This window comes from Oncorhynchus keta, chromosome 7 (genome assembly GCF_023373465.1).
Source record: "Oncorhynchus keta strain PuntledgeMale-10-30-2019 chromosome 7, Oket_V2, whole genome shotgun sequence".
NCBI classification, from domain to species: Eukaryota; Metazoa; Chordata; class Actinopteri; order Salmoniformes; family Salmonidae; genus Oncorhynchus; species Oncorhynchus keta.
The window spans coordinates 27,591,418-27,604,522 of record NC_068427.1 but is presented as its reverse complement, the minus strand read 5'-3'; the positions used below and the strand labels follow the sequence as shown (position 1 = coordinate 27,604,522).

Sequence of the window (13,105 nt, the reverse complement as noted above, 5' to 3'; positions counted from 1 at the left end):
TGTAGGGAATGTCTCATCCAGGCAGGTTTATGGACTACACCCCTTTTTTGTTTCTTATATTTATTTATTTTTGAATGCAGGCTACTCTTTAAAATGATAGGTCGCTGAAGTGAAATTGTCTAGTGATAAATAATTGGTCCGATATACTATAATATAGGCAGAAATATCACTTAGTTTCCACAATTGCCCCACTACTGGGTATTTTGAGGAACCCCCTTTGTTTAAATAACACCACCAAAATCTGCCTCCAAGGAATGTGGCAGTCATGTGTTCTACTTTTAATTTCACTGTTCGGGATCCCTTCGTTCTAGTGGAGACACTTATTTTTGTGTTAATTATGTTTCTGTGTGTGTTTTGTATTGAAATGAAAAACAAAGAAGCATTTCTGTCTGCAGTTATGGGTACGAGGAAAAGGTCAATTGAAATCAAGGTCTGTAGTGTTTTATATTGACACTTCATACTCATAATGAAATCACTTAACATTATGATTTATAAAGTGAAGGGCTTAAAACGGGAAAAAAATATTGACAGCTAAAACAAATGGATTGTAATATTACCCTCCTCCAAGAGACCTACTTATCAGACAAGGAGCACAAAAAGCTTAAAAATGAATGGGTAGGTCATACTTTTTTCTCCTCCTCAAAAATAAATGGTGTTTGTATACTGGTTAATACGAGGTTGTCTTTTCCATTGAAAAATAAGGTAACTGATTCAGAGGGTCAGTTTGTTATACATTTGACTTTTGCTCATTTGTATGCACCAAATGATGATTCCCCACAATTGATTAGTAGATGTTTCTTAGAGATGGCTAAGCATTCAAATACACATTGTGTGTTGGAGGTGACTTTAATTGCAAAAAAAAGATTTGTCCATTATCTCCACATTTGGACAAGTCACGACCAGATGGTCCCATATTAAAAATGTCTAGAGCAGTTCAATTTCACTGTGAAGAACAGGGGTTTATTGATATTTGGAGAAAGTTAAAACCAACAACAAAATATTATACTTTCTTTTCAAATCCTCATGGAACTTACTCTAGGATATACTTTCTTATCAAATCCTCATGGAACTTACTCTAGGATATACTTTCTTATCAAATCCTCATGGAACTTACTCTAGGATATACTTTATCAAATCCTCATGGAACTTACTCTAGGATATACTTTCTTATCAAATCCTCATGGAACTTACTCTAGGATATACTTTCTTATCAAATCCTCATGGATTTGCCTCGCTGGGCATAGCTACAGTATCTAAAGTGTCGTTCCATGTAATTTCAACAAGCCATGACACCCACCATCTCAGATAGTTCTCTAATCTTGTCTGTAGTTAGAAACAGATCAAATTAGTATTCCTGAAACATTATTTTGTTGAAGTATAATTTGATCTCAGAAATTAATCTGATTGCACCCAAATTGGCCATTTTAAATAATATAATTTATATATTATATTCCATTATTATAGTATATAAATCTTCTTAGGGCTGAAATCCCGTTAACAGGATCGATATGACAACAGCCAGTGAAAGTGCAGGGTGCAAAATTCAAAACAGAAATCTCATAATTAAAATTCCTCAAACATACAAGTATCTAATACCATTTTAAAGGTAATATTGTTGTTAATCCCACCATTGTGTCTGATTTCAAATAGGCTTTACAGCGAAAGCACCACAAACGATTATGTTAGGTCAGAGCCAAGTCACAAAAACACACAGCCCTTTTTCCAGCCAAAGAGTGTCCAGCCAAAGAGTCACAAAAAGCAGAAATAGAGATATAATTAATCACTAACCTTTGATGATCTTCATCAGATGACACTCACAGGACTTCATGTTACACAATACATGTATGTTTTGTTCGGTAAAGTTCATATACAAAAAATCTCAGTATACATTGGAGTATGAGTAAGACCTGAGTATTCTAAAAATGGACAAAAGCCACCCACGGACCGCCCACAACAACGACTACACAGTATCAGTCAGTGGGGAACCATCAGGGCCTTCTTGGCCGTCAGAGAAGGCCTAAGGATTCATAAAAATGCATATATTTATATATATTTTCATCTTTCCCCCAATCCTGACTAGTCTCCCAGTCCCTGCCGCTGAAAAACATCCCCACGGCATGATGCTGCCACCACCATGTTTCACCGTAGGGATGGTGCCAGGTTTCCTCCAGACGTGATGCTTGGCATTCAGGCCATAGAGTTAAATCTGGGTTTCATCAGAGCAGAGAATCTTGTTTGTAATTTATGAATGATGGAGGTGACTGTGTTCTTGGGGACCTTCAATGCTGCAGAAATGTACCCGTCCCCAGATCTGTGCCTCAACACAATCCTGTCTCAGAGCTCTATGGACAATTCCTTCGACCTCATGGCTTGTTTTTTTGCTCTGACATCCACTGTGGGACCTTATATAGACAGGTCTGTGCGTTTCCAAATCATGTCCAATCAATTGAATTTACCACAGGTGGACTCCAATCAAGTTGTAGAAACATCTCAAGGATGATCAATGGAATCAGGATGCACCTGAGCTCAATTTCAAATCTCATAGCAAAGGGTCTGAATACTTATGTAAATAAGGTATCCATTTGAAATGTTTAATAAACTTGCAAAAATATCTAAACCTGTTTTTGCTTTGTTGTTATGGGGTATTGTGTGTCGATCCTCATGGAACTTACTCTAGGATATACTTTCTTATCAAATCCTCATGGAACTTACTCTAGGATATACTTTGTTTTCAAATCCTCATGGAACTTACTCTAGGATATACTTTCTTTTCAAATCCTCATGGAACTTACTCTAGGATATACTTTCTTATCAAATCCTCATGGAACTTGTAGCGGTATTTATTAGAGAGGGGTAAAGAAATATTTTGTTCGGGCGCCAGGCAGGTATTAACCCTGCCGAAAGGAAAAGAGTAGAATAGAGAGAGTACCACTACCAGACCCACACACATCAGCAGAAGAGACTGCCTAGAGTGTAGCCTGTTTACCAGATAGCCAGTGGAGAGAAAAAAGAATACACACCATATAAAACCCACATCACAGCACAGGGGTAACCCAAACAAGAATACCTCATACAATAATACTAATACTAATAATGGCAGAGCAATTCAACAGCAACTTCATACAAGAACGAACCCAGTCATCAACATAGGATTTACAATAATCTGTATTATTTTCTAGTGGATGAGTGCAGAGGGTATGAATGTGGGGGGTGTTCATCGACACAACAAAGGCCTTAAAAATGTCCACAGTCTTCTCGGCCACATGTCATTAGTACACCCCACCTCAATACAGTTCACATAATATACAACTTGCAAGTAACCTACTAAAATGTCCATCCAAATACTTCTGGCAGGGAAATAATAGTCCAGCTCTAATGAACTTCAATGGGCAGTGCATTTAACAAATAGAGAGTCTGTTGCAGGGTAAAGCACTGGAATGAGAGCGAAGAGAAAGAGAGAGAAAAAGAGAAATCTTAGCTGTGGTCTTCAGGCCTGCCGGTGTCTGACTGTCCGATGGTTTGTTTGTTAAAGCTTCGCAACAATGTTGCTACTAATCCATGCAATCCATTACGGGCGCGGTCCAAAACAAAAACAACCACGATCACACCGATGATTGAGTTAAATACTTTATAAACTACAAACGCTGAAAACAAACAAAACTTACTCCAGGATATACTTTCTTATCAAATCCTCATGGAACTTACTCTAGGATATACTTTCTTATCAAATCCTCATGGAACTTACTCTAGGATATACTTTCTTATCAAATCCTCATGGAACTTACTCTAGGATATACTTTCTTTTCAAATCCTCATGGAACTTACTCTAGGATATACTTTCTTTTCAAATCCTCATGGAACTTACTCTAGGATATACTTTATTTTCAAATCCTCATGGAACTTACTCTAGGATATACATATTTTCAAATCCTCATGGAACTTACTCTAGGATATACTTTATTTTCAAATCCTCATGGAACTTACTCTAGGATATACTTTATTTTCAAATCCTCATGGAACTTACTCTAGGATATACTTTCTTTTCAAATCCTCATGGAACTTACTCTAGGATATACTTTCTTATCAAATCCTCATGGAACTTACTCTAGGATATACTTTCTTTTCAAATCCTCATGGAACTTACTCTAGGATATACTTTCTTTTCAAATCCTCATGGAACTTACTCTAGGATATACTTTCTTTTCAAATCCTTATGGAACTTACTCTAGGATATACTTTATTTTCAAATCCTCATGGAACTTACTCTAGGATATACTTTCTTTTCAAATCCTCATGGAACTTACTCTAGGATATACTTTATTTTCAAATCCTCATGGAACTTACTCTAGGATATACTTTCTTATCACTCAGACCTTAAGCTCATCAGGTAGAAAACTATATTATTAATAACATCACCATCTCAGATCATAGTCCGGTATCCCTAAAACTAAAGTTAAAAGACAAACCAGGTAAACGTATTGCACTGCAACTTAAAAACCTTTTCATTACAACAAGAAAATTGTCTGTTATTTTCCCTTAGTATATAGAACCTCTGGCGGAATCTATTCGAAGTGCCATAAACATTAATGGGCTGCAGGTGGGGCCAAATGAACACAAGATATCTCTGTATGCCGACGATGTCATCATGTACATAAGAGGCTGAGACAACGATTCCAAAAATATTCAAATTAATAGGTGAAGATGCTACATCAGGGTATAAAATTAACGTTGGAAAAACGATTGCAATGATGACATTTGGTGCCGGTCGAGATGGCTGCCGTTCTACGGGCTCCTAAACATCTGTGCTATATCTTTTTTAAAACATTTTTACATTGTTTGTAACTCTTTTATTTAAAACTTATTTTGTACATAATGTTGCTGCTACTGCAACTTATGACCAAAAATATCTTCTCTGCTGCCAATGACAGGAACGAATCGCAAAAATCAAAAGTTGCAAAAGTTGGAGACTTACATCTCCCTCACTAACTTTAAACATCAGCTATTTATTGCCTTACCTCCTTGATATTTGCACACACTGTATATAGATTTCCATTGTGTTATTGACTGTACTTTTGCTTATCCCATGTGTAACAATTGTGCTGTTTTTTTGTCGCACTGCTTTGCTTTATCTTGGCCAAGTCACAGATGTAAGTGAGAACTTGTTCTCAACTGGCCTACCTGGTTAAATAATGGTGGGAAAAAAATAAAAAGAGATTTTACTGCAAAAGAGTTACAGGGGGTGTTGAATGGTAGTGTCCTGTCCTCCCAGGGCGTTGGCCTGGTGTAGGATCAGATAGGGGAATGGGGTAGTGCCTTTTTTATGAGTGTAGGGGGATAGTTGGCAGGGAAAATGTGTTCATTTTACACGTGTATCAAAGTAGAATGGATGTATTTATACTCCAGTCCTGTTGGTGGCACTAATGCAACACATTGGATGCCAACTTCTGTTAAACCCCACCAAAAAAGAACACAGCACCAAAGCCAACGGATGCTGGTCCAGCAGGATTAATTAATGAGTGAATATCACAGCCAATCAAAACACTGCTGCTTAAGTAATAATGTGAAACAATTATTCCACTACTATTGCAAATATATTATGGACATTTTCTGAAATTACAATGCAAAAAATATTTTAAAATCCGATGAGAGATATCATAAGGCTACCCTCACACAGCCGATTTGGAATTACATGATCCATTGCGAACGTGCATAAAGATGTTGGAATTCAGACATAATTTTATCACTATACACTGGTCGTCACTAGTTACCACAGCCACAAAGTCATAACTTGTAGAAATTGGCGGGGTTTATCTTCAAAATTGGATTTTAAACCTAACCTTAACCACACTGGTAAACGCATGCCTAACTCAAACCTTTCTATTAATGACTAAAAACCTGCTGTTTGTATATATATTTTTTTAAATCTAGCCAATTTTACCTTTGTGGCTCTGGTAATTAGGGAAAACATTTACATTTACATTTAAGTCATTTAGCAGACGCTCTTATCCAGAGCGACTTACAAATTGGTGCATTCACCTTATGACATCCAGTGGAACAGTCACTTTACAATAGTGCATCTAAATCTTAAAAGGGGGGTGAGAAGGATTACTTATCCTATCCTAGGTATTCCTTAAAGAGGTGGGGTTTCAGGTGTCTCCGGAAGGTGGTGATTGACTCCGCTGTCCTGGCGTCGTGAGGGAGTTTGTTCCACCATTGGGGGCCAGAGCAGCGAACAGTTTTGACTGGGCTGAGCGGGAACTGTACTTCCTCAGTTGTAGGGAGGTGAGCAGGCCAGAGATGGATGAACGCAGTGCCCTTGTTTGGGTGTAGGGCCTGATCAGAGCCTGGAGGTACTGAGGTGCCGTTCCCCTCACAGCTCCGTAGGCAAGCACCATGGTCTTGTAGCGGATGCGAGCTTCAACTGGAAGCCAGTGGAGAGAGCGGAGGAGCGGGGTGACGTGAGAGAACTTGGGAAGGTTGAACACCAGACGGGCTGCGGCGTTCTGGATGAGTTGTAGGGGTTTCATGGCACAGGCAGGGAGCCCAGCCAACAGCGAGTTGCAGTAATCCAGACGGGAGATGACAAGTGCCTGGATTAGGACCTGCGCCGCTTCCTGTGTGAGGCAGGGTCGTACTCTGCGGATGTTGTAGAGCATGAACCTACAGGAACGGGCCACCGCCTTGATGTTAGTTGAGAACGACAGGGTGTTGTCCAGGATCACGCCAAGGTTCTTAGCGCTCTGGGAGGAGGACACAATGGAGTTGTCAACCGTGATGGCGAGATCATGGAACGGGCAGTCATTCCCCGGGAGGAAGAGCAGCTCCGTCTTGCCGAGGTTCAGCTTGAGGTGGTGATCCGTCATCCACACTGATATGTCTGCCAGACATGCAGAGATGCGATTCGCCACCTGGTCATCAGAAGGGGGAAAGGAGAAGATTAATTGTGTGTCTTCTGCATAGCAATGATAGGAGAGACCAAACCCTATCCGCTGAATGTTTTAACTACAGCGCGAGACATGGTTCAATGCCCCCCAATAAATCAGCACAATCTACTTTTTCGTTTTTTCTAATTGCTGGCACCTTGAAACTAAAATTGCCGCAATGTGTATAGTGTGCTTTTGAACATACAAAAAAGGTAACAAAAGAGCAATGTACAATAACGCGAATTTAGCAAAAAGTTTCTTGTATTAACTTTAATCTAAATGTGCGCAATTGTTTTGCATGGAATATTCGGAAATGTGGTTCTGACCATGCTCTTCAAGTGGTGATGATATTACAACAAAAAAAGTTAATTTATTTAACAATCACTTAAAACAGCAGGCAGTGGTCAGTGGTTTTAGCGGAGCTGGTGATCGATCTCCTTGCCGGGAAAGCAGGCAAATCGAACGTTCTTCACCTAATTGTGACGTTTTAATGATAACGACCTATTGGAGAAGACTGTGTTGTCTGTCTTTAGTAGAGATACATATTTAATTGTTGCAGACACACATCCCCATGACCCCGTGCCCCACTTTAGTGGGACCACTACTCGTGCCAATGAATTGAGGGATTTGATTGGTTACATTTACTCACCCGAACTAACCGAGATGTTGCGTGAATGTCATTCGTTAAATCTACCAATGGAATTGAGGGGCGGTATCGCCTCGCACAGTAGCGAAACGCTTGGAGGAACAGATCACTGTGTCGTGAGTAAACATTAGCAGCAAAAGTCGGCGGTTTGCATTCAAAATAAAAGTCCCCAATTGATATACCGATACAAACCGATAACGCTAAACAAGGTTGGAATGTTATATACATTCAACAAAATACAATAAGTAGTTAATTTGACACAATCGCACTGTGAATGTATAGACTTCAGAACGTTGGGCACTTTATCCGTTTGCATGTTTCAATGGGTGACTTTTATTTTAAAGGCGAACCGCCGATACCACTATTGTTGCTCACGATACACACATTAGGAACGGTCTACTCTCCTTTCCGTTAGTTCTGGGCTGTGGACGCCAGCAGTGTTCTGTGACTTTACTAAGGGCCTTCAAAAGGAATTGAAAACCATGTCTGAGGTTTGGATCGAATTTGTATTTTGTTTTACATTATATTGTGGCTAGTTACCATAACATGGTAGTTGTATTATTATTATTATTGTAGAGACCCGCAAAGACAGCGGTTTGATTTCCTGGTCCAAGTTTCACTAACATGTCGACTAGGCTTTGTTAGCTAATGGTAAATTAGCTTACTAGCTAGAACACAAGTAAAGAGCGTATCGTTTTTGCCAAACTGGAGTTGGCACTTGACCTGGCACCACTAATTATAGTAACTAAGTTACTAGTTATCCCCTTCGGTCTTGTGGCAATTTTGAATTAAACTTGATTAATGTTATTGCCTTTAAAAAGGCGCAATGCCCTTGCTTCCACCCACTATTTCATTTGTTTGACAGCTCAATATCTAGCAAGCTAATGTCACTGACAAACCAGAGTGCCAGAGGATTGCCTGGCTTTGGCACTTCTGTCACCCTGCTTAAAGGGTGTGGTGCGGTGCGGCTTTGACATAGCCCAAGGCTATTGTGTGTGGACTTCACACGCGCCTCTGTTGTAATATGATTGCTTGCGTAATATCCTGGTGAGAAGAAGCATGTGAAAGTAATTATATCTAACGTTGACTAAAGTCTAGCTTGTTCTTATAGGATGAAGGAAGACATTTTGCAGTTTTGCGCAGCTCTTATAATCACATGGTCACTCGAAGGCAAGAAGGCTCGCGCCCGGAACGCAGTGTCATAAACTCCCATTTAATAAACCCATTATTGAACTTGCAGAAAACAAATGGCAAGCATCTGTGTTTCTGGTTAGAGGAATGAATGTATATATAAATTAGTCACGTTATATCTGTTTACATATACCTAAATATGTATAGGTCCAAGAGGATTCTAAACAGCTTCTACCCCAAGCCATAAGACTCCAGAACATCTAATCAAATGGCTACCCAGGCTATTTGCATTGCGCCCCCCGCTACTCTGTTTTATCTATGCATACTCACTTTAATAACTTTACCTACATGTACATATTACCTCAATTACCTCGACTAACGGTGCCCTCGCACATTGACTTTGTACTGGTACTCCCTGTATATAACCGTGCTATTGTTATTTTACTGCTGCTCTTTAATTATATTCTTTGTAGGTATTTTTTCTTAACTGCATTGTTGGTTAAGGGCTTGTAAGTAAGTATTTGATTTGAAAAATTATGCAGTTCTATCAAATTGAAGGTAAAAGCACTGTTGGAGTTTCTCACATTTATTTTACCGGTTTGTACTTTGTCCCTTCAGCTCATGCCCTCTGCCTCATCTGGGGGCATATTCATTACGCCTATTCTGTCGCAAAACATTTCTTAAAACGGAAGCTAACGAAACAGGGCGGAACCTAACTGAATTTGTCAAATAGAAACTCTCGTTCTACGTTGCTTGCTTCCATTTGGTTCTTAAAACGGTAAATGTTTCCATAATGAATACCCCCTTATAAAAGTTCACAGGTGAGTTGTAGCCAGGGAGAGATAATATTTTAATCAGTGAGTTTTGCAACCTGATCTCTGTCCTCCCATTGAAGCGGAGACCAAAGCATATTGGATATCTGTTGTTTAGCTGAGTAGATTAGATTACATTGGTTTTGGCTGTGTCACATTTTTAGTGGGTTGCCTCACACATATTGCAACATTAACTCAAGACCTTGGCTGTTTATATATATTTTTAGTTCAGATAATGTGTTTGTTTAGCCATTACCTTCAGGCCAGATTATTTTGTAGTTAGCTGCTAAACTCTCATACATAAGCACCATGCCGGGTTGTCTCCTTCCTTATCTGCGTCAATCTAGACTCAAATGAGCATTATATTTGCATTGATACACAATGCTTTGTATCTGGCAGGACTGCAATGCAAAGCTTTTTCCCTGGAACTATTTTGTGTATAACATTTACAATGTCTGAGTGAGCAGGTGCAAAGCTAATAGATGCACAACACCTTTTTGGAAATGTTTTTTTTAATCGAACCCTTATCTAACTAGGCAAGTTAGTTGAGAACAAATTATTATTTACAATGACGGCCTGCCCCGGCCAAACCCTAACCCGGACGACACTGGGCCAATTGAGCGCCGCCCTATGGGTCTCCCAATCACGGCCTGTTGTGATACAGCCTGGAATCAAACCAGGGTGTGTACTGATGCCTCTAGTACTGAGAAGCAGTGCCTTAGACCGCTGCGTCACTCAGGAACCCCAAAACACTTAATGTGTTGTCTTTTAAAACCTGCCTTGGAGGCTGTACAGATGAGGGTTGGGTACTTTCCCCAGGTTATTACCTCTACTTGGACTCTGACCAGGGTGATTTGTAATCCAATCTTGCCTCTGGGTGGGTTGCAAAAGCAACATCCAGGCCATCTGACACCAAACATTTCAGTGACACAAATAATGGCTAAACTATAAGTGGAGGCAACAGACTGCCTATGTTCTTAGGCTATACAAAAGGAAAAGCAACCAGTGTTTTGTCTCTCTTCCCCCTTTGGCACAGTTGGCAGGGTGGCACATCCAGTGTGGCATTTTGTAGTGTTGCTCAAGCTCAGCCCACTCAGAGGACCATTGTACTGCTGGGGGGCCTGCTTTTTTTTCTTTCTTGGCAGCAAAGACCTCCTTTTCAGCAACAATGATTTGTTTCCATACTCAGTAGTTCTGGTTGAGGCCAGTTTCTATGTTCTGCCATTCTGGTCTCCAGTTGCTCACAATGGAATGTCATCTTGACTTTGTAGTTTTACTGTCTGTAGGCTAAGCCAAATAGACCTATATGAGATCAAGGTTCAATGTACGCCAGTGCTGACTCAATTGCTATCCGGTGATTATCTAGCTGAACCTTTTTCTGACATAGATCTGCTGTAAGGTTGCTGGCATTTTGCAATGAGATAGACATGAAAGGTTCCCGTACAAAAGCCATCATATCTCTCCAATTTCACTTGGAAGCAGCCATTTTCCAGTGTAGGCTTTTCTTTCTCTGTTTAGCTGACTTTAATCACATATTTTGCCTCTATCCCATCCAGGCAGAATTTGATAAGGCTGCAGAGGAGGTGAAGCAGCTGAAGGCCAAACCAGCAGATGCAGAGATGCTCAGGGTTTATGCTCTGTTTAAACAGGCCAAAGTGGGCGATGTCAACACCGGTAAGCCAGCATCCAGTGCTTTGTGATACCCCTCAAGTGTAGATGGCTCATTGTATTGAGTATAGTCTGTTGATTGTGTTTTTTACTTTGTTTCTGAAGCTCGTCCTGGGATGCTTGATTTCACTGGGAAAGCCAAGTGGGACGCCTGGGAGAAGGAGAAAGGTGTGTTTCCTGTGGTCCTGCCCACATTTAGATTGTAGAGGGCACGGTTCACCTTAAGTGATTTGTAATTCACAGGGAATCATATTTAGACAGCTGTGGATCCCTTCAGCTCAATGCATTTAGTCATAAGTGTACTGGTTGAGCCAGACAATCTTTGAACAGTAACCTGTTATCAGCATGTTTTATGAATGTGTTTTTCCTTGTGCCTCTTATAGGAAAGAACCAAGAGGAAGCCAGGAAGGAGTACATTGCCTTGGTAGAGGAGCTTAAAGGGAAGTACGGAGTCTAAGAACCTACTGACTGGGCTCGACCGCTGGCAGTGTAGAACCATGACCTCTGTGGTCAGCCCACACCTCGTCCCTGTGAGATGCCTTAAATTCCAGTAGTATGCCCTTTGCTACAAGACCTGGGGCAAATGCATATGTAAAATACTTTGTCATTCTAGAGGTGTGCTTGGTTTAGCGGAGTAGCTTGCGGGGTGATTTTAGTTGGCACTTTTTGGACTATTCAAATGGTACAAAACAAGAACTCAAGCCCACCTTATGTATTTTACATATGTGTTGGACCCAGGTATGTTTGCGACTGTATTGCATGCGAACGCTGTATGCCTAGTGTGGACCACCTATGGTCAAGCTGAGAATACAGGGCTGACAAGCCGCTGCGACGGACCGAGTCAAGCCGTCCTCCACCAGCAATTTCCTAATGAACTGGTTGTACAGCCCAGGAACTCCATAAAGTCTACATTTGTTTTAACATTTCTGTTGTCATGCTTGGTTATTTCATGTGATGAGATCTTACTTGTCTGACTCTGCACATTTAACTAAATGTGTATATTCAGTAAATATAAAACTAAAATCAAGAAGAATACTTTATTGTCCCTTTACCACCCTGTTTTGTTGCACCATCTCCTTGGGACAAAGGTCTTGAGAAACACTCGTTTCTTGAATAATGCTTCCGACAGCTCCCCAATATCTTTATACTTCTTGTAGGAATGGTTAGCTTTTATCAGTTAACCAATACAGTACCATAATCCCCATAAAACCTAGTGGTCAAACAAGGAAAATTATGCCAATTGTTTTTCCACCATTAGATTTTGCCCAGAGGGGATTTTAGAGACACTTAATAAGGTCTGTTTCATGTAGGCTTACCATGGCGTAACATTTTGATAACCGTGTATATCTCTCTAGGACGAAGTGACTTACAATATATTGGCATTTACCCCAAAAATGAAATGCTAATTAGCTGATAATGTGGCTATCATAACTACAAATGCCATAATGATCTGGACGAGACTGCTGAATCGAGGTAAAGGTAAAAATGTCTGGATTAACTAATGTTAGCTAAATGTAGTAATAGTCTACATTTCTTTAAAATGGACAATTCTGAATGTCTTGTGTAAGTTTGAAATTGACACTACCTGTTATCTAAGGTGTCAGCTCGATATGACATGCAGGAATTTGTAATCTTGCATAATGTCTACTTTAATGCTAATGAGCATTTTCAAAATCAGTAAATAGAGCCAAATAGAGAGATTTCCATGATTATCAAAACGTCACGCCAGGGTAAGCATAAACGAAACACAGCCCTTATTTTAAATGTTTCTCATTCGCTAGGTTTTATTGGTATTATGACACCTCCACTGTGGGGCTCAAACAGTGGTTCACAGGAGGGAAGTCGAACTTTGCACTGCTTTCTCACTGTTTGAGACAACGTTTCTACTCAGTGCGTTCATAAAATAATTGCATGAGATTGGGAAT

At 40.1% G+C, this 13,105-nt stretch overlaps 1 protein-coding gene across 1 annotated transcript; it reads left to right on the top strand.

The window, feature by feature from the left end:
• Positions 1–7,895: 7,895 nt before the first annotated feature.
• Positions 7,896–12,103, top strand: LOC118386264 (acyl-CoA-binding protein-like). The gene is made up of 4 exons (XM_035773870.2): positions 7,896–8,060; positions 11,069–11,186; positions 11,286–11,348; positions 11,564–12,103. Exons 1-4 carry the CDS (start codon positions 8,052–8,054, stop codon positions 11,635–11,637), a joined length of 264 nt encoding a protein of 87 aa, XP_035629763.2. The 5' UTR covers positions 7,896–8,051; the 3' UTR covers positions 11,638–12,103.
• Positions 12,104–13,105: the final 1,002 nt, after the last annotated feature.

What these genes read in the sequence shown, in the direction of transcription:
- LOC118386264 (XM_035773870.2), top strand. An exon ending in AGTGGGCGATGTCAACACCG is followed by an intron (nt 11,187 to 11,285) that starts GTAAGCCAGCAT and finishes TTGTTTCTGAAG; the next exon opens with CTCGTCCTGGGATGCTTGAT. An exon ending in CGCCTGGGAGAAGGAGAAAG is followed by an intron (nt 11,349 to 11,563) that starts GTGTGTTTCCTG and finishes TGCCTCTTATAG; the next exon opens with GAAAGAACCAAGAGGAAGCC.